Below are 21645 nucleotides of genomic sequence, written 5' to 3'. Positions count from 1 at the left end.
GTGATAAAACAGTTATACCATAAAGTTTTTAATAAAATTTATTTTTTTCACCTGATAAATATTTAAAATATACCATATTAATTACAATGTGAATATATTCAGACACTACTTCACCCGATGAGTTCACTTTCATTAATCCTCGTGGCATGGCATATAATTAAAATAAAAAGTTGAGGGGAAAAATAAAAGACCAATTTGAAGACATCATTTATTTGAAGACTTCAGAGATCTACAATAGATTATTCACTACAGTTAATATAATAGTTATATATAGAATACTAAAATGGAACATTCTATGATTAATTATGTATCACTTCAGATATAAGTCAATAACATAGATTGCAGAAAATATAATTTGATAGCAATAATGGTGAAGCATTTATTTTTAGCTTATAAATGCAATATTAGGAATACACTACAATTACATGGCTCCTTACGATCTGGCATTTTGATAATACTGATTAATATTTAATTTTTGACCTACTCTACCTTTTAAAAATTCTACTTTCTACTAGTCATTGACACAAAAGCTAAGTGAAAATGTAATACTTTGGTTAAATTCAATTGAAGACATTATTTATGGTTATTCAAGTACAATTTTCTACACACAAAGCGAAAATCCAAATCTTGTAGTGGTGGAACAGTACTCTCCTTTACATTTGAGAAGCTTAGCTTTACGCAATTGCGTTTATCAACACAAATACATTGATCAGTTGCAGACTGAGGTTGTTTTGTTGTTTGTTCTTTAAAACTCGTTTTTGTGCTAACAGGCTTTACTGGATCAGCAATTGTATTATAGCTGTCAATGTTATGAGTGAGCATGAAATTAGAACTTGGATATATCAAAAAAGCAAATAATGTCAAAGCAACCAAACACTGTATAGGTATGGCTGTAGACCAGTATTTATCAGGGTAATAATAAATGTTGAAATAGTGTAAATAATTGTCCGGAACAAAAGCCCAAATACAGTAAATAGTCAAAGCGGTCTTACTGAACAAATATAAAAAGAAACCATACAAAGATCTTGCAGGGGTCGGGGCTGGTGTGTGTTCTGCCATTGTTGTACAGATTTTAACCAATTCCAAATTCGCTCAGTGTCTTGATGATGAGTAACAAATTTTTGAATGTAGAATTAACAGCAACACGTAACTTCTTTGTATCGGTCCCCTCGAAGTTTCTGCAAAAATAATATATTCACATACAAAATGTTCGAAAGATGCAAACACAAGAGATAGGAAAGTACAAACATTGCGAGCTCCGTATTGTTTAATGTCACATATCTCTTAACTTTATTCCCCTTCAGATCCTTGTCAACCTTAATAATCTCATACGCAATAATTGCTTCATTCGGCGTCCTAAAAGGAATGCTCAGGCTTCTGCAACATACATTAAAGCATATTGCAAATAATATTTATAATTATTAAATTGCGCAGCATCTACAAAATAAAACAATTGGCAATACAAATCAAAACTGATACAAAAGATACGATGAAAACTGACAAATAAATATTATTTGATGAATGAGATATAACGAGATGAATAATATTAAAAGAAATTAATAAAAGTACAATATAAAATAAACGATTCAAAAGACATGCGCCATATTAAAAATCAATATGTCAAATAAGATTTTCTGGAACAAGATATTGGTTGTAAAAGAAGAAATCCTACATATTTTTCACGGTCTCTTGAGCCATGATGGTATTTGGCAATTCAAATGTTAGCACTGAAACTATTTTTTTGTTTAACACACAAAATTACACCTTTACACAAAGTATACCTAAGAGAATAAGAGACGATGGATATTAATTTTAAAAAATCGATTCAGCACAAATTGAAGTGTCAGCTGTCAAACTGACATGCCAAATGTCATCAATCTAAACTAAACACGGCGGGTTTCTGAGATCAAAATATTAATGCTTAAAAAAGGTTGTGATTTTTATTAAAAAAAAATAAAGCAGCGCTATTTGGCCAATTTTGAATTTTTCCCCCATTTAACTAGTGTTACGACCGGTGATCTTCTTTCATGTAAACGCGACTTATTTACACACTGGCAACACTGTTTAGGGCTCATCTTACTAACATTATATATGTAAATGTGAATGTTTGGATGAGAACGGCTGCATGGATTTGGATGAAATTTGGTGTAGATGTAGAACACAGTCTGGAAGAACACATTAACACATACAACTGCGGTTTCTCCGGTGTTATGAATGTCCATGCGGTCAGATCAATTAATCGATGGGTCCTATTTATAAGGGCCAAAGTAACAAATTGGTGATTTTTGGAACGAAGTTCCTTATCGCGCGTTGTGAAAGGGGGCTAGACGGAAAAAATTCTTACGAAAAGTTGTCACGACACTTTTTGCTATATCACCATGGCAACGACGTGACAATATATAACGAAAATTCATAGAAATAAAATGTACTTCCTGTGAAGACTTAAGTTTTTTATGCATAGAATAAACATTGGTTCCTTCACTAATTAATTGAAAGGAACTTCGTTCCATCCGGGTGTCCCTTGACACCTCTCAAGTTTTTTTATTTTTTATGTTAAAAGCTACCTCTTAGTTTGGTTATCATACATGCACTAAACAAAATACATATTATAAGGTCTATAAAAACTTTAGTTCTTCGTGGTGCGGATTTTTAAGTTTTTTTGCATTTAATAGGCTCTAAACTACTGAACCCAAATGAAAAACTCTTCTGTTGGGAAGCTACACTATCCCCAGGAGACATAGGCTATATTTATTATTAGTTTTTTTTTTAATTCTGCGCGGTCGATATCACGGGCAACTGCTAGTTATTAACAAATATTTTGAGTACAATAAGAGTATAAGCACATAAATATTTCTAACAATGTATCGGATTATCTCCATAACACGATTAGCACATGTGCGTAAATAAATTTCGCGTTATATCTCTCACATGTTTCTTTAAAATGAAAGCACAATAATATTCTGTAAAAGGTTTTATTAATATTTGAAACACAATTTACTATATACAAATTACTTTGTAAAAATATTTATTCTCGTCTTATTATTTAATGATGATTTATTTATTGTTATAGGCGACACTTAAAACGATATACAAAACTTTATGCAATAAAAAAATTATTATGAAAAAAATCTTAACATTTGAAGCAACCGATGAAGGGAATAAGTACACAGAACATTGCATTTATGGATTTGATTATACAGCATACAAAATCAATCAATATATTATTTATTTCATTATAAAAAAAAAACAAATATGTCACCGATCATAATAACAACAAAATCAATGGCATTCTCCATTTCATATTAAAATATAATTCTATATTGTAAATCGTATGGCGTAAACAAATGTAAATTGCGTTTTAACATAATTTATGTGAAACTAAGGAAAGGAAAAATTATCTCCTCAATAGTTAACGGTTTTTCCGTTAATAGAAACATAATCTTTAAAATAAATCTAAATTCATTTAGTTTCGTTATTTGACTGTGTGGTGGAATGATATATATATTTTAATTTAAAAATTACTTCAACATAGGCCGTATAAAACAGTCTAAATACAAATAAGCGAAATAATCCATATTTTTCGTTTTTATGTTTACGGATTGTATATATTCATGTATATATAGTCTAAACAGTTGTATATAACATGTATAACGCATATAATTACCCGTCCTCAGCCTGTAAGAACATTATAGAAAGCCGTGTCACGAGTTGTAAACGTTATTGCTTAAAGTACGTACACAACAAGTACGGAGTCCATAGATTATAGAATGAAATCAATGATTCAATGTATTCAAGAATCCCAATCCCTTTCCTATACATATTTATAAGACATTCTTTAAATATATTATCTAAACGATGTCTAATGTTCTGTCAACTCGTGATGCTTTGTTTCATAACAAACAGGCAGACAAGCAAGGGGAGTGTAGTTTATAAGTAGTGTTTGCCTTTTGGCCCGATTCTTAGTAACACTGCTGTTACATTGATGTAAACAATAATTTAACATGAATGTACAGTGAAATAAAGCATTGAATTCGAAACGAAAAATTATAATAATATTAGATTGTGAGGTCAAGACCATTGACCTTTAATTTACATATTGTAAAAACAACATTGAATAAAAAATTGACCCCGAAGCGTGAGTTAGACGTCACAAACATTAGCAAATGAATATGGATAATACCCAGCTTGAAAAGCACTATAGTGAAGTGCTTAGTAATAAAAGTAACCACCGAATAACACAAAGACAGTTGAGTAGAAACAGGTAAGTGGAAAATAGTAAAAAAAATAGTGAAAAACAATAAATTCTACTATTACAATGATTATGCTCCCATTATGTGTCGTAAATGACTATCAGCTAGGATAACGTAGTACGGATATCAAGTGTCTAATAGCTAATAAGGCAAAGTTTAATGAAGCAAATTTTTTCACTACAAATAAACTGCACTACGCCCACACTTCCTGCAGAGGTCCTAGCGGCGCGGGCCCCAGGCGGCGGGCGCAGGCGCGGCGGCGGCGGGCGCGGGCGCCGGAGCACCTGGCATGGTGGGGAACTCGTGCGTGGACGCGGTGTCTGGTGCGCGCTGCTCCCACGGCCCGCCCTTCACCACGAAGCCGGTGGAGGCCGCGGTGCCGCCGCCGCCGCCTCCACTGCTGGGAGCCGTGGTCTCGTTGTTGAGAACATCTCCAAAGTCGCCGAGAGACGGCGCAGCTGGACGTTGGTACCGATCGACGACATCTTGCAGCTGTTAAATAAATTAATGCATTACTCATATATGTATGTGTGTAATTTATCATTTTTATTATAACTTACATATTCCTCTGCCAGATTCAACAAATGATCCTTGGCATCGAGCACGTTGTCCTCGTCGCCGGTGATAACGACGATGCTTTCATCGTTATGCTTGGGGAAGCGGATGTCCACCTTGTACTCGTCCATGATACGTCGGATATTCTTCCCCTTGAGACCAATAAGACGTCTGTGCACGCGCGGGTCGATATCGACTTCATCACGGTATTGATTATCCTAAAATATAATAAGCAAGTTAATTATAATATTATATTAGTGTACTAAAAGTAGGTGTATCTAATTATTATTATTAAAACAGTGACTAGTATATATATTTTTAAAATTACTTACAAGTTGATGCACAATAGCCATAATGGCATCCTTGGCTTGCTGCGCCTTGTCCTCATAGCCCTGGATAGTGATGATATCGTCATCGGGATCGCCGCGCTTGGGCAAGTTGATTTGTACTCCATAATCAGTGCGGATCTTTGTTATCACAGACCCACCTTTCCCGATGACCAATGGATGGTATTCAGGGTCCACTTTGAATTTCAACTCGAATGACCTGTCGTAAATGTAATTTACTATTAAATATTTGATATTATCACTCCATAACATAGGACTACATACATTTTTTTTTCAGTGGACAAGGTCGCGGGCAAACACTATTTTAAATTAACCTATTAAGAATAAGGCGGTGAATATATTTAGGGCTGGGACGTATAGTCGCCGTAGCAAATGGCGACCCCGTGCAGCAAAAAACTTTTTGTATTTCCGACGTATAAGAAATATACGTGCATATAACGGTGCTTGTAAAAATTATTATTTATTATCTATACTATTCATAAAATTGAAGTGTCTAAATAATACCGAAAAAATATCATTATTCGTAAACATGATTTATTTGCTGGTGTTACCAGTTAGTCAAATAGCCCACAGAGAAATAGCCCAATGTGAAAGGAATTATAACGAAAATACAATATACAATTTTTTTTGTCTGTCCGCAAATCCGCTATTGTTCGGAGTAATTGCCGAAATGGACAAAATGTGACGTAATATAACAATTGCTGTAATTGTTTCAATGAATTTTATATTTATAAACATTTTTGCTAATGTTAATTTAAGATAAATACATTTATTATACTCAGCTTGAACTCAGTATATAAGTAAAAAATAGTGCACAAAATAAAATTAATCACCTGAGAAGTCGATCCTCTTTTTCTTTCTCCATATCTACAATTTTTTCGGCAAGAGCTTGTTTGGCTTTTTCCACATTAGCTGGAGTTCCAGTCACCTTAAGCAAAAGTTTATTTCATTTAGTCATATTAAACATAAAATAATATTGAATTTTCAACATTTTTTATATTAATACTAACCTTGACCTGATCACAGACCTCCTCAATGGGAGGCATCAGGATATGGACATCATAAGTTTGCATCAGCTCTCTCCTCTTCTGGCCAGCGAGCAGTTTGTGCAAATCAGAAGGCACATCTACATCTATTGTTATCGGGACCTATAACAAACATTATCTTATTAAGTCCTAAAAATTAAAAAAATAAATAAATAAACTGGAATGACTCCTATAAACACCTCATGGAAAAATGCGAATCAAGTAACTCTTCAAAAACCACAACCGTTTACTCTACAATAGGTCACAATGGAATTGACATACATAAAAACCTGCATAAATACACAGTTGTCAGTTGGAAAAGAAAGAAAATTAAATATATTATTACCTGATCTAATAGTGCTTTCTTCGCAGCCTCGCAGTTTTCTGGGCGACCAGTAATTCTGATGATATCGTTGGCGCCGGGCTCCCCGTCATCGTTCCTCGCTGGTACCTCCGAGCCGTCCGGGTTTTCGCGCTCAGGGAATTTAATCTGGACGTCGTACTCTGCGGTGATATCCTTCACCTTGGAGCCCCGAGCTCCCATGACGGTACGATGGTGCTTTTGTGATATCACACACTCAATTGTCACCTACAAAATTTAATCATAATTAGAAAAAAATAATTTTAAAAGTGTAGTTATCGCTATTGACTGACTCAAGTTTAGCTGCTTGTTACACAGTGCATCTCCCTTTGCTTTAAAATTATGTTTTGCGCAGCGACTCGTGCAATGTGCCGCCAAGATGTTTGAAAACCAAAATAGGTGAAAGGGTTTTAAAAGAAAGCTGATCTTGAAAGTTTGCAGTTTAAAATAAATATCATTATTCCATACCTTTGCCTCCAAATCTTCAATGATCTCGTTGATGCGCACTTTAGCTGCTTCAATGCAGTCTTTTGGTCCCTTGAGGACGACACGGTCGCTGTTGACGCCCTGACGGGGGAAAGAGATCTGTACGCCGCCACAGTCGTCGGCGATGCGACGCAGAATCTCGCCGCGGCGCGCCACGAAGTGCCGGTGGTGTCGCGGCGGCACCGACATCTCGCCTTCCGACACGTTGCTGATCTCCGCCACCGCCGCCTCCAGCTGCTTGCGGGCCAACTCCACTTGCTCCTCGCGTCCTGTTTGTTATTTGCTATTTAACTCAATATGTATGTAAAGCTATTTAAAAATAATAATGATTAGAGCTTGGAGAATAGTTTCAGTATTATAATAAAACATATCAAAATGTAAGACAGTATTCTATAAGTCAGCTTAACTTTTTTTAAACTTTGTGTTTTAAAACATTACCTATAATGAAGATAGCTTCTTTGTCCTCGTCCTTATCGGTTGGGAAAACGATTCGTGCTCCGGTTTGCTCTCGAATCTTTTTAATGTTGGTACCATTCTTTCCGATCAGGAACTTGTGATGTTCTGGTTTGGCGCGCACCGTAGCCGTGTGTGATGTGAGCTCGCGCTCGGAGGCATGCGCCAATAGTTGGACTTTGGCTTTCTCTACATCTTCAATAGGTCCCTTAATAACAACCTTGTCGCTATCGCTGTCTGCAGCGGGGAATTTAATCAATACACCTCCACACTCCTCCATAATGGAGTGGATCAACTTGCCGCCCGTTCCAATTAAAGAGTTATAATGCTTGGGGGCGATTTTCACCTCCTCGGTGACGATGTTAGCCTTTTCACTGTGGATCTGTTGGATTCTTCGCACTGCTTCTTCAACATTATCGCGTTTTCCTCGCACAGTAATAACATCGCTATCGTCGCCCTCCGCGGGGAGATCGATCACAGTTTGTGTTTCATCTCTAATCTTTCTCAAATTCACTCCGCCTTTGCCAATAATAAACTTATGGAACTGTTTGAAAATTGGCACTTCCTGCACATACGATGATTCCGCGATTTCCTTGATCACCTTGTGTAAGTACTTCTCACATTTTTCAATGTCTTCCTGTGGTCCTCTCAGTTTGATAGGACTTCTCTTCTGACCCTGGTCGGGCAGAGTAATAAGTACGCGGTCAAACTTCTCGCGGATTTCCTTGATCTTATCTCCCCTCACTCCAATAAGCGATTTTATGTATCTATGATCCACATAAACTTCTTTCGACCTTTCGTTCTCTAGTTTCATCACCATCTCCCTCAGTTCCCTTTCAGCATCCTCGACACCCTTATGGCTACCTTCTATACGAATAACGTTATTGCCTTCGTTTTCAATAATATTAATAACTACACCAGTCTCATCCTTCAGTCTATTAACTGTAAAAAAAGAAAGGAATAAATACAAATCTTTAACAAGACCAGATTTTTATGGGTTAAAATACAAAAACTTCAAAATAACTTACTGTTAGTTCCACTTTTGCCGATTATGTGTTTGAAAAATTTAGGATCAACAGAAAGTTCAACATAAGTAAGAGTAGCAAGTAGGTTCTTCACGAAGTCGTCCAGCGCCACTTGGGCTCTCTCCACTTCTTCTGGAGGACCATCGATTTTTACCTTATCTTCTGAATGTGTTATATCAACATGTACCTTTGATAAGTCTTGTGTAATTTTCTTAATGTTAGAGCCATTCTTTCCAATGATATATTTATGAATCCAAGTTGGTGCATCAACCGTTGCCGTTTTCACCGAGTTGGCTTTATCGCAAACCATTGATAATGCTAAAATATTAAAAGACGTAATTAAAATTCAATATACTAACTCCTCAATAATACAACTTTATTTTTATATCATAAAGTCATACCAATTCCAATTTTGTTGTGGGGTCCGTGCAAAGTTATAGTTCCAGTAGGCGAATCAGGAGGAGGCATTTCGACAGACACACCAGTTTCCCGTAAGATCTCTTGTATGGTTGTTCCTCTAGCTCCAATGACATACTTATGCTGAGATTTTGGAACTTCCACACGCACAGTTGAGCATTTACTGACCTTCGAGAAAAAGAATAATTATAAAATAAGTATCCTTTTGGGATAGATTACATAGAGTATTTTTTGATCACATAAACTTACCATTTCTTGATAGATTTGTTCAATTTGGGCTTTGGCAGCAAGCACTCCATTCTTTTCTCCAGCAACTACAATTTCATCGCTCTGTGTGGACGTAGGCGGTATATGAATCCGGGCTCCCGTCTCCGCACTCAAAGCCTGCGCGCGCTCACCGAATGGTCCTTGAATGAACGGATGGTAAATCTTCGGTACAGTTATACGTTCCAATGCCTTGCGTGACTGCAAAAAGAATAATAATTGAAATTAACTCATTATTAAAAAACATTCCACTGGTGTTAACACATTTGTATGTGTAAAATAAAATGCATACCTGTTCTTCAGAGCAAACTCTTATTTCATGTTCAGCTTTTTCAATGCCTTCCTTAGTGCCGGTAATGGTAATGATCTCGCTGTTATCAGAGATGCTGGGCACACTAATCTTAGTTGCGGTCACTTTCTCTAGTTCTTTAAGTTTCTGGCCCTGTTTACCCAGAATCCAGCGATAGTGCTCCTTGGGGATGTTAATTTGCTTGCTTGCCTGATAATGTAAATTAATATTTATTTAACATATAATAAAGATATTCTTGTAATGTAATGTCTTTAATCAATTTATTACTTTACCTGTTGTTGGAAATGAGTGAGAATTTGTCGCCTAGCATCCAATACTGAGCTATGTTTTCCGGTGATAAGAAAAGTCAGACTTCCATCCTTACTAGTTGATATCTCAATATGCGCTCCAGTTTCTTTAGTAATGGCCTGACAGGTTCTCAAAGACTCACCCTCACCAAAAGTGTTAGCATTATCAAGTTTTCTTTCCTCATATGGCACATGGAACACCTAAAATATAAATTAAATTTTGCATTTGTATGTTGAGCAAATAATCCAAAATGAATTGCTGAGTTTTATAACTGTAAAAGCTGTGCTAGTTCTTTGTATCATAATTTGATTAATCTAATTATCTTAATAGAAAGTTAATCATCTCTGGTTTTTTATTTTTTACTACACTATGAATAGTATAATTAGCAGTAGGCTAATTAGACTCCAAATTGTGTCAAAATTAGTAAATTTTATTTCTGCGTATAAAAAACAGTGTGTGTGTTGCTTAAGTATAACTTTAATTACCTGAGTATGCAGTGAAGAGCCAACTCTCATCTTGTTTGTAACTTGTTGTATATTACGTTGTACAGGGGGTTGAGAGTGTGGCAAGGCCGGGAACAGGTCATCGTAAGCATATGAGCCACTGTTGTCGTAGCCCACATTGTTCATATCCTCAGTATGCACAGGTATTTCAGAGTGTACTGGTATCATTTCTCCAACCATCATGGGTTGCTGATGCATCATTTTCGCCTCCTTCAGCAGTCCTTGTCCGCGCCAAGTCGTTACAGTACTATGGAATGTTAAAAGAGACCATATTTGAATTAAAAACAAAATTAACATGAAAAGAAATTTAGATAGAACTAAGTTATATCCCAGTTGATCTTATTTACTTATTTTATAAATATAATTATGCAATATATTTTTGAAACTTTATTCATATACTAGCTTTTACCCGCGACTCCGTCCTTGCGGAATAAAAAAAATGCACACAATATAAAAAAAGTTCTTATGTTTGTCTCCTAGTTCTAAGCTACCTCTCCATCAATTTTCAGCTAAATCAGTTTGACCGATCTTGAGTTATAAATAGTGTAACTAACACGACTTTCTTTTATATATATAGATAAATAAAATACTTTACGAGATTATGTAGTACCTTTATAATGACATTAGGTTTTGAGTTCATTAATTTGTACATCAGCTATAGTATTGCATAAGGCTATATTTATACAAATGTTTGAAGTTTGATTAAATATTTGAACAAGTGATCACATTTTAAAACAATTGAATTATAAATGAAATGCCCCTGAAGAAATTAATGTCACGTAAGTATCTATATACTTTAAGAATAACTATGTAGTTTTTAATATATAAATGATTACATTTCTGCTATTAAGCAAAGATAATAGTTTGCCTTTAACAATTCTAAGATAAATTTAAGAACTATGAAGTCACAAAAAATATGTTAAGTTTACATAATAGAAAAATAATTAAAATTCATTGAAATTAAAATTGTTAAGATTTAAAAAAAAGTATGAGACTTGACCTTGTTATAATTATTTTGTTCATAGAATGCAAAGGTATTTTGTAACTTTATGACACAACATATTTTTACCCCAATTAAGTTTTCTCCAAATATAAACTTAGCCAATAAATTAAATATTGCAGTACTCAATTAAAATTAATTCAGGGTCACAATCAGAGCACTTTCAATTTTAAAATAGTGAAGTAATTTTTAAAGATAATCTTAAATGAAACTTTAAAAATAAATAATTGCATTGGGTGTTTTTATACTATGCCTTATGTAAAGAGAAATCTTTGGTAAAAATTAAAATAACATCAGGGAAAATAAATTTATTAGAACATTAATGTTTTTAAATTATTATATTCAATATGATGTGCACTTAAAAAAAAGAAAAAAACTATGTAATTAAAAAAAATTCAATGTATTTATTCATTTTAATGACCTATTAGGTTATCATAAGCCATTATTAATCTGATTTAAGTGTGATAACATATGGTTTCAACATATTGATAGGCAAACTATTTCTTATTCTTTGTATGAACTATTTTTTGTACTTTAACCTTACTAGGTTACTTACTTTTAGTACAGATATATAATCTTTTTCACTGCTTGTTACTAGATTTTTTTTTAGATTTCTCGTCATATTACATTAAAATTATGAGGAATATAATTATGAATGTAAAGATATCAGTTCTCAGCTTATCAGATAAGGTTAAAAAATCAAAGATGCAAATTTAAATTTCATATTTCTTATTATAAGACTGAATTCCAATATATGTTAAAGGACACAATTTTGATCTCTTGGTGCTAGGTTTTATGTTCCTTAATGATTATTATCAAGTTATTAAGTAAAAAAACAAAACAGGAACTTTCAACAGAGCACTGTTTATTGCTTTTCCAATGTGTTAAAACTTAATAAATTTTAAATGTTATATACATATTTGTAAGAAATAAACTGATAATTAACATCCTGTTTCAAAACTAGTTATATTATCATATATTTTATTCGTATTACAAGTCCGACCGGAGACCGAAGATTAACATAAAAAATAATAATTACCGTATTGTATTCATATAATAAATTTAACTTAAATTTTAAAAGTGAAAAATATATTACTAATGTGAACTAGTGCCTAAAATGTACAACTTGGTGATAGGTATCCACATTTTGTGATAATACGTGTCACCTTCTTCCAACACATTTGACGTGGAACTCGTCTTAGTAAAATGTAACAACACTTACCTATGTACTGTAGCTAATCAACCTAGGAATTTATCCTTTCGACGCCAGGATCGGATTTTTTCCTCCTGGCGAAAAAAGATAAATGCTCAATTAAAAAAGCGAAGAAAACAAATTAATTTTTCTGACCAACACACGTACCCAATGCTGCCGCGAGCAAGGAGAACTTATGCCACAGACAGATTCTCAAGTAGTCTATCACTTAATTCATAGACAAACGTGCCAATTGAATTTTCTTGAATTGTAATTGAAGTCTTTTTGACGTAGGAAATTTAGGTTATTGTTAGTTTTGTTCAACTTTTGCAGCTAAATTAGATTTTTGGCCAGGAATAAGGAAAAATTATGCAGTTAATTTGTGAGGTGATTGGCTTTTTTCGATTTTTACTAATGGTATTTTTTAATCTATGTTGTATCTTGTCTTTGGAAAAGTAGTATGGATTCTTGGCGGAGTGCTTTACAATCACATCATAGAATTTTCATAATAGTTATTGAATAAACCGTATTTCCTTAGGTTTGTTGGACATTTCAAGAGGATACACATTTTGCTAATGACATTATAATAATGGATAAAATACCTCGCACCCATGAAGGTAAGTTTAAAATGCTAATATACCCGTAGTTTTACAACTCGCCATTTTAGTTTACGTGCCTCTGTATTTATATTATGTTATATTCTTCGAATATTAGTAATAATTTTTGTTCACAAAATTTATTTAATATTCATTAACTATTACTTTGTTAAACATAGATTTTTTATATTTTAAAACAACAAATCACAACAACTATAACCAACAAAGCAGTTTGTATGGCTAGCATCGTAATCAGTTTATTTATTGTACTAACTGTTATTAATTACGCATTTAAAACGTAGGTGATATTATTCAAAGTACAATACAATACTTTAAGGTCCAGTAAAATTATTGTTAGCAATTTTTCTAGATCCATCAATATTTTTTTTATTTAGGTTAATAAGTTCGATTTGATTAGGTTATTCCAAATGTTTGTTTATTAATATAAGTACTGACCAACCAATAAAACAATAACATTATTTTCTGATCTGCATCGTTTTCCTAAACATGCATAATATGTTTCAAAAATATAATTACTTAAAGTGAGATAGTAATCTTTATTCAATGATAGTTGCTTAGTTTATTTCAATTCTTAAGTTTTCTTAGATTACTGGTTGAATCATTTGTTCAAATTAATTTGATAAACAATAATCTCTAATTGCAGCTATAGAAGCTCAGATAAGGGAAATTCAACAGAAAAAGAATGAATTGCCTGAAAATGGTACAGGGAAAGGAGTGTCATTGGGAGACACTTATTACGACAGTGACATTTATGATAATGCTGGACATGGTGGAAAGTCAAGATACGATGGTTATGTGACATCAATTGCTGCTAACGATGAAGTTGAAGATGAAGATGTTGAAAATGTTCCAATATCACAGAAAAGACCGGGCTACACAGCACCTGCATCCCTTCTTAATGATATAGCACAGGTAAATATTATACCCAGTAAAAACTCAATGCTTATAGGTTATGTTGTTGAAATCATTGTTTGATACATTTCTGTTGCAGAGTGACAAAGACTATGACCCATTTGCAGATAAAAGAAGACCTACAATTGCAGATAGAGAAGATGAGTACCGCCAAAAGAGACGCAGGATGATAATATCCCCCGAAAGAAATGACCCATTTGCTGAAGGTATTTTTTTTATTTTCTAAGGTGTCAAACAAGCAAGCAGCTACTTAACCCATAAAAAGCCAGAATGGCATTTGTACCTACTCCAAGTGCACTCACTTCACCTCACTATTGCATTGATTAAAAATTGTTGGTAAAATGACTCATAGTATTTTGTTTTTAACAGTTATTGTGACCATGTTTTTATAGGTTTTTTTATATTAATTTGCTAATAACTTATTATTGAGTAAAAAAATGGCTTTATTTAGGATTGTATAAGTATTCTACATTACCTGTTTCTTTTTTTCTGGTAATTAGGATTAAATAGTTTGAAATGTACACTTTGTATTATATTTAAAAAAAATGCTGTATAATGCAACCTGTTTTCAGGTGGCAAAACTCCTGATGTTGGGTCTAGGACATATACAGAGATCATGAAAGAACAATATTTGCGAGCTGAAGAGACAGAGGTAAGGAATTGTCTTATTGGTGGTTACAAAGATTCTGAAATGTGATAAATAAACTAATCCTTAATTTAACTTTTAATTAAATTAACATTTTTGGGTTACATAATTGGATATTAACATTCATAACTTATACTATATTATTAGTATTATTATTATTGGTTATTATAATTATTCATTCAGTGATAACATTTTACCATGTTTTCAGTTAAGAAAAAAGTTGTTAGAGAAAGCTAGAGAGGGAACTCTTAAACCAGTGGCTCAACCTAATGGGGAAGTAGCTAAACCTGCTGCTGCTAAACGGAAGGGTAGATGGGATCAGAGCTCTGAAGATACACCATCTGTAAAGAAAGCAGTCACAGCAACACCTAGCTCCCAAGCCACGCCTTCATGGGAAAATGAAGTAAGTAGTTCACTTTTAATATTTATTCTAATTAATTCAATCAAGTGCATCAATTAACTTATTTAAGGTAGCAGTTGTAACTAAGTTAGTGGGAGAAAAGCCTTATATTTAAATTTTAAAAATTATAAATGAATTGTAGATGTTATATTTGTCTCGATTTCAGAGAGGTGCCTGGGAAGAAACGCCTGGTGCTAGTGGACGTGGCGGCGAGACACCCGGCGCTACTCCATCCGCACGCGTGTGGGACGCCACGCCTGGACACGCCACACCGGGCCAAGCCACGCCCGGCCGCGACACGCCCGCACAGCAGGCCTCCCGACGGAACCGCTGGGATGAGACGCCCAAAACTGACAGAGGTACAACATTTTATAGTAATTTTATGTTATCTTCAATTTAAATTGACATTAATTTAAGTTGTCAGTAGAAAGGTTTAGCAACTATTTATGCTTATTAGAACTACTTATGTAGATCTCAATATGGAATATTGATCTTTGATTAACAGAAACACCTGGACACAACAGTGGATGGGCAGAAACTCCACGTACAGATCGGGGTGTGGGAGTTGATACTATACAAGAGACACCGACACCGGGGACGAAACGTAGATCGCGTTGGGATGAAACTCCTGGAGCGACACCTATACCCGCCACGCCCACACCTTCGCACGCCACGCCCTCGCACGCGACGCCCTCGCATGCTACGCCCTCACACGCCACGCCCACGCCACACACGCCGGTGTTTACGCCAGGAGGAGTAAGTTTCGAATATTACACATTTTATGAAAATTACATCCTATATACTACCTTTGATCAATTATTTATGTATGTAAATATTGTGTTTAGTCAACTCCCGTCGGTGTAAAAGCCATGGCGATGGCGACACCCACGCCTGGCCACGTCGCGGCCATGACCCCGGAACAGCTGCAAGCGTACCGTTGGGAGAAAGAAATAGACGAACGCAACCGCCCGTACACCGACGAAGAATTGGATGCCATGTTCCCACCCGGGTACAAGGTTTTACCGCCCCCGGCCGGTATGTAACGATTGCAGCTTTGTCTTATTATTTTTAATTAAATAAGAAACTAGTCGAAGTGGACTATTAGTAATCATTCACCACTTTAGTTTCAGGCCACATGTATATACAAGGCGGATAAACCAGTACCGGTGTATATCTGTGCATACATGACTTAAATATAAAATCTAACAAAGAGATTAATGCTCAGTTTTCCTTTCAGATGAAAGATGACAATTTATCAGTCGAGCCGTTGGACTGGAATAAGCTTTGCTTTTGTATATTTGCTAAGATAAGCATGCTAAAGCGGTTCTAAAGATCGGGTGTGACATTAATTATTTATATTATTGCCCAGGTTACGTCCCGATTCGGACGCCGGCTCGTAAGCTGACCGCGACGCCTACACCATTGGCTGGTACCCCAATCGGCTTTTTCATGCAGACGGAGGAAGTCGGGGGCTCCGCGGCGGCGGCGGCGCGGCTGCTGGAGCCCCAGCCGAAGGGCGGGCAGCAACTGCCCTTCATGAAGCCGGAGGACGCCCAGTACTTTGACAAACTGCTCATTGACGTCGACGAGGACGCACTCTCGCCGGAGGAGCTCAAAGAGAGGAAGATCATGAAACTACTACTTAAAATTAAGGTCAGTTGTCTATTTTACTTTATTTTTAAAACTAGAATATTGAGCAATTTGTTACATTTTATTTAAATTAATTATGCTTTCAGAACGGCACCCCACCTATGTGCAAGGCGGCGCTGCGTCAAATAACGGACAAGGCGCGCGACTTTGGCGCGGGGCCGCTCTTTAACCAAATCCTGCCGCTGCTCATGAGCCCCACACTGGAGGATCAGGAGCGGCATCTCCTCGTCAAGGTCATCGACAGAATTCTGTACAAGCTGGATGATCTTGTACGACCTTATGTGCACAAGGTAAATTACGATATTTCACTTATTTCAATAATTCTCTTAAAAGTGAAGGAAAGATAATTGTGATAGAAATACATACATCTATGTATATACCTTTTACATTAGACGAATCTAGAGGATCAAAGCACGGCGTTAAAAAGCCTTAGGCGTAATAACGTAATGATCGCGTTATTTTTTTTTATATTTATCTTGTTTTCAGATCTTGGTGGTGATAGAACCTCTTTTGATTGATGAAGATTACTATGCGCGTGTGGAAGGTCGTGAGATTATTTCAAATCTCGCGAAGGCGGCAGGTCTGGCCACCATGATCTCCACAATGAGACCTGATATAGACAACATTGATGAATATGTACGAAACACTACCGCAAGAGCATTCGCTGTCGTAGCTTCGGCTTTAGGTATTAAAATTTCAATATTATTTTATGAAACCAATCACTTTTGTAGATTTTTTACTGATCAAAAAATCTTTTTTAGGTATACCTTCTCTCCTGCCATTCTTGAAGGCTGTATGCAGATCTAAGAAGTCATGGCAGGCGCGGCACACTGGAATAAAGATTGTGCAACAGATTGCCATCCTCATGGGCTGTGCTATTCTGCCACATCTTAAATCATTAGTGGAGATTATTGAACATGGTAAGTTTCCAACTACCTTTATATCTGCAAATTAGGTCAAATATTAAAGTAGATAGTTTGATAATGTAAAATCAATTTATTTCTTATTAACAGGGCTTGTGGATGAACAACAAAAAGTACGAACTATCACTGCCTTAGCCAGCGCCGCTTTAGCCGAAGCTGCAACTCCATACGGTATTGAGTCCTTCGATTCAGTACTCAAGCCTTTGTGGAAGGGTATCAGGACTCACAGAGGCAAAGGTCTGGCCGCTTTCCTCAAGGCTATTGGATACCTCATTCCGCTTATGGATGCTGAGTATGCTAATTATTATACAAGAGAAGTGATGCTTATCCTTATTCGAGAGTTCCAGTCTCCCGATGAAGAAATGAAAAAGATTGTTTTGAAGGTAAATAATGTTCTAGCAGAGCACACTCTTAAAATATTTTTCTTGTTATCTGAATTTGATAATAACTACTTAATATGTTAACAAAATTATTTTAAATGTACTTACATTTTTAGTCACATTTGATTTAAAAAAGGGCTGAAAATCTTATTAATATTGTATGATGAATATTTAAGTTTGCAATTTGTAACATAAAATATGCCTTTTTTATATCTTAGAACTTAATTGAAAGATGTAATAAAATTAAAAACTTATATAAGTATGTTAAAATGTTATCGTTGTTGTTTTAGGTAGTGAAACAGTGTTGCGGCACCGACGGTGTGGAGCCCCAGTACATCATGGACGAGATCCTGCCGCACTTCTTCAAGCACTTCTGGAACCACCGCATGGCCTTGGATAGACGTAACTACCGACAACTGGTTGATACTACTGTCGAAATTGCTAATAAGGTCAGTGACACACAATTAAGTTATATTTAGCTTTAGATCATCCCTAGCAAATTAAAAGAAACTGAATTGATTTTATTATGAAATTATTATGTTATGTGAAAACAAAAACAAATCTGTCTGATGGAAAAACTTTATTTTTCCGGGATTAAAAATAACCTATGTACAGTCTAGTTTTGTTTAGCCATACTGGAGTTATGTGGTCACAGACATCCATACTACAATGTCATAAATGAAAATTATTGTTGCAGGTCGGAGCTTCAGAGATAATAAACAGAATAGTGGACGATCTGAAAGATGACAATGAGCAATACAGGAAGATGGTTATGGAGTCAATCGAGAAGATCCTTGCCAACTTGGGTGCTGCGGATATCGACTCCAAGTTAGAAGAAGCGCTTATTGATGGCATCCTGTATGCATTCCAGGAACAAACTACTGAAGTAAATACATTTTTTTATTGTAATAAAAACTGAACCTTTTTAGCAGATTAGAAAAAAATACAATTTTTAATTTTTTTTCTATCAATCTGTTAAAACACTAAAACATATGTCATATTAAATAGTGTCACTATGTTTTCAATAGGAAATTTTATAAAAAAAAACTGGAAATATATATTTGAATGTTTATTTGTTTCCAGGACGTGGTAATGCTGAACGGTTTCGGCACGATCGTGAACCAGTTGGGCAAGCGGGTGAAGCCCTACCTGCCTCAGATCTGCGGTATCATCTTGTGGCGCATGAACAACAAGTCTGCCAAAGTGCGCCAGCAGGCCGCTGACCTCATCTCACGCATCGCCGTCGTCATGAAGACATGCCAAGAGGTCAGTACTACTTTATTATGTTTGAAGATTAATAGAGTTAGACATATTTTTCGGAAATCTGACTTCGTGTTAGTATGTGTATCTTGAGAATGTCTTTATGAACAATATAATAGTTTTTATTTAATTGTAATAGTGACTATAATTACAAAAAAATATATATTTTATGAAGCCATATCAAATAATATTTTTTTGTACAGGAAAAATTAATGGGTCATCTTGGTGTGGTACTTTATGAATATTTGGGTGAAGAGTATCCGGAAGTGTTGGGGTCGATACTCGGCGCGCTGAAGGCAATCGTCAACGTGATCGGTATGACGAAGATGACGCCACCCATCAAAGATCTCCTGCCCAGGCTCACTCCCATATTGAAAAACAGGTACACTGATGCAACAGTCGCGTAATGCCAATTTTTTTTAATAGGTCATTTTATCCACACTTTACGAATACTTTCATCTGGTTTCATCCAACTATTGCTTACAATAAATGTTTTTTTTTTTTAGTAAACATAGACTTCTATTGCATTGTATTTAGTCATACATCAATCCTGCCACCTTATACATTTTTTGACCAATAAAATGTTTAACTCATAACACTAAAATCAATGATTAATTCTAACTTTGAAGCTTACCGTTGCTATGTAAAAAATGTGTACATAAATACTAATAAATGATTCCGTGTGTTTATTAGACATGAGAAAGTACAAGAGAATTGTATCGATCTAGTTGGTCGCATCGCGGACCGCGGGCCCGAGTTCGTGTCGGCACGCGAGTGGATGAGGATATGCTTCGAGCTGCTGGAGCTGCTGAAGGCGCACAAGAAGGCCATACGACGAGCCACAGTCAATACCTTTGGTTACATCGCCAAGGCTATCGGCCCACACGATGTGCTCGCCACGTTGCTTAATAACTTGAAGGTGCAAGAGAGACAGAACAGGTATGTTGAAATTAAAAAAGTATTTTTTTCCTATTCAATAAAGTCGTAAAATGTAAATAGGCAGTAATTAATTAATAATGTAACAAATATTTACTTATATTACTTTCCGTGGTGATCAATTTCCATAAAGTGCCTACCAGGGTTTGTTTTTCATTTAAATAATCAATAATACATGAAATTATGATAGAGATCGAGATTTGTCACACAATGTTCCGTGCCACATTGATTTTTGGCATTGAAATGAACTCGCTAACCAATTTGATGGCACTGGACATGTTGAAATTAAACAAAATATATGTTTAATAGTAGAACTAATAAGTATTACTTGTGATTTTGTGTAGAGTATGTACGACGGTGGCCATCGCTATAGTGGCGGAGACGTGTTCGCCATTCACTGTGCTGCCGGCGCTGATGAACGAGTACCGCGTGCCCGAGCTCAACGTACAGAATGGTGTGCTCAAGTCGCTGTCCTTCCTGTTTGAGTACATCGGCGAGATGGGCAAGGATTATATCTACGCGGTCTGTCCATTGCTAGAAGATGCGCTTATGGACAGGTAAACAACATTTTGATATTTCAAAAATTAAGTAATAAAATAAAAAAAAATTAATGTAAAAATAATTATGTGTCTGATCTTTAGTCGTTTGTGATAAATATCACCTCTTAAGATTATTTATCTTAAGTTTAGCCTTGATAAACCATATTGTTATCTGTTTTTCAGTGGAAACTCACAGATGTAATAATGTTGTCTTTTTATCCAGAGACCTTGTACATCGGCAAACGGCGTGCGCGGCGATAAAGCACATGGCACTGGGCGTGTACGGGTTCGGTTGCGAAGACGCGCTCATTCACCTGCTGAACCACGTGTGGCCCAACATTTTTGAGACGTCGCCGCATTTGGTACAGGCTTTCATGGACGCTGTGGAGGGCATGAGAGTCGCCCTCGGACCCATCAAGATATTGCAATATGCGCTACAGGTGAATTATTTTTTATGTTCTCTAATTAATTATAATTTAATCCAAACATTACAACCGCAGCATTAACTTTTTATTAAGGGCAAAATAAACGTAAAATTTAGACCAGTCTGACTCGACTGAAATGGCAAAGAAGAATAGGAAGCTTAAAACGTCTGTTTGTGATTGCAGGGCTTATTCCATCCCGCGAGGAAAGTGCGCGACGTGTACTGGAAGATCTACAACACGCTGTATATTGGCGGGCAGGACTCGCTGGTGGCGGGATACCCGCGCATACAAAACGATCCCAACAACCACTTCCTCAGATACGAACTCGATTACACGCTGTAGCTCTCATACTATTATATTCTTGCGGGATAAAATTGTTGTTTTTTTCTCTTTGTATTGACTTAGATTTATTTAGAATGTATTTCAAAAATCTATATAATTATAAGAGTCGAAAAAACTTTGTTTACTTTATCTATGACTA

The 21645-nt window shown here is 35.6% G+C and overlaps 4 protein-coding genes across 4 annotated transcripts; 1 reads left to right on the top strand and 3 right to left on the bottom strand.

Annotated features, from left to right (window-relative positions):
• Positions 1–359: 359 nt before the first annotated feature.
• LOC123720915 (phosphatidylinositol N-acetylglucosaminyltransferase subunit P) lies at positions 360–1059 on the bottom strand. Its single transcript, XM_045686945.1, has one exon. The coding sequence runs from the start codon at positions 1057–1059 to the stop codon at positions 574–576; it is 486 nt and encodes a 161-aa protein (XP_045542901.1). The 3' UTR covers positions 360–573.
• Positions 1060–1072: 13 nt separating this feature from the next.
• Positions 1073–1850, bottom strand: LOC106720227. Its single transcript, XM_014514819.2, has 3 exons — positions 1673–1850; positions 1249–1377; positions 1073–1178 (listed from the first exon to the last, which is right to left on the bottom strand). Exons 1-3 carry the CDS (start codon positions 1696–1698, stop codon positions 1073–1075), a joined length of 261 nt encoding a protein of 86 aa, XP_014370305.2. The 5' UTR covers positions 1699–1850.
• A 2230-nt stretch (positions 1851–4080) lies between these two features.
• Positions 4081–12704, bottom strand: LOC106709072 (vigilin). The gene is made up of 16 exons (XM_045686748.1): positions 12645–12704; positions 12507–12571; positions 10267–10531; positions 9766–9981; positions 9476–9682; positions 9169–9384; positions 8904–9087; positions 8506–8820; positions 7463–8419; positions 7007–7293; positions 6524–6766; positions 6163–6300; positions 5986–6080; positions 5138–5351; positions 4811–5023; positions 4081–4742 (listed from the first exon to the last, which is right to left on the bottom strand). The coding sequence occupies exons 3-16, from the start codon at positions 10483–10485 to the stop codon at positions 4470–4472; spliced, it is 3777 nt and encodes a 1258-aa protein (XP_045542704.1). The 5' UTR covers positions 10486–10531; positions 12507–12571; positions 12645–12704; the 3' UTR covers positions 4081–4469.
• Positions 12705–12925: 221 nt separating this feature from the next.
• Positions 12926–21529, top strand: LOC106709061 (splicing factor 3B subunit 1). Its single transcript, XM_014500735.2, has 21 exons — positions 12926–13093; positions 13737–14005; positions 14085–14211; positions 14578–14657; positions 14860–15054; positions 15218–15410; positions 15557–15807; positions 15897–16086; positions 16421–16704; positions 16788–16991; positions 17188–17386; positions 17463–17621; positions 17715–18007; positions 18295–18453; positions 18702–18890; positions 19088–19270; positions 19468–19646; positions 19958–20203; positions 20545–20757; positions 20963–21179; positions 21348–21529. Exons 1-21 carry the CDS (start codon positions 13066–13068, stop codon positions 21504–21506), a joined length of 4017 nt encoding a protein of 1338 aa, XP_014356221.1. The 5' UTR covers positions 12926–13065; the 3' UTR covers positions 21507–21529.
• Positions 21530–21645: the final 116 nt, after the last annotated feature.

This window comes from Papilio machaon, chromosome 4 (genome assembly GCF_912999745.1).
Source record: "Papilio machaon chromosome 4, ilPapMach1.1, whole genome shotgun sequence".
Lineage (NCBI taxonomy): Eukaryota > Metazoa > Arthropoda > Insecta > Lepidoptera > Papilionidae > Papilio > Papilio machaon.
This window is presented reverse-complemented; position numbering and strand designations above follow the sequence as displayed.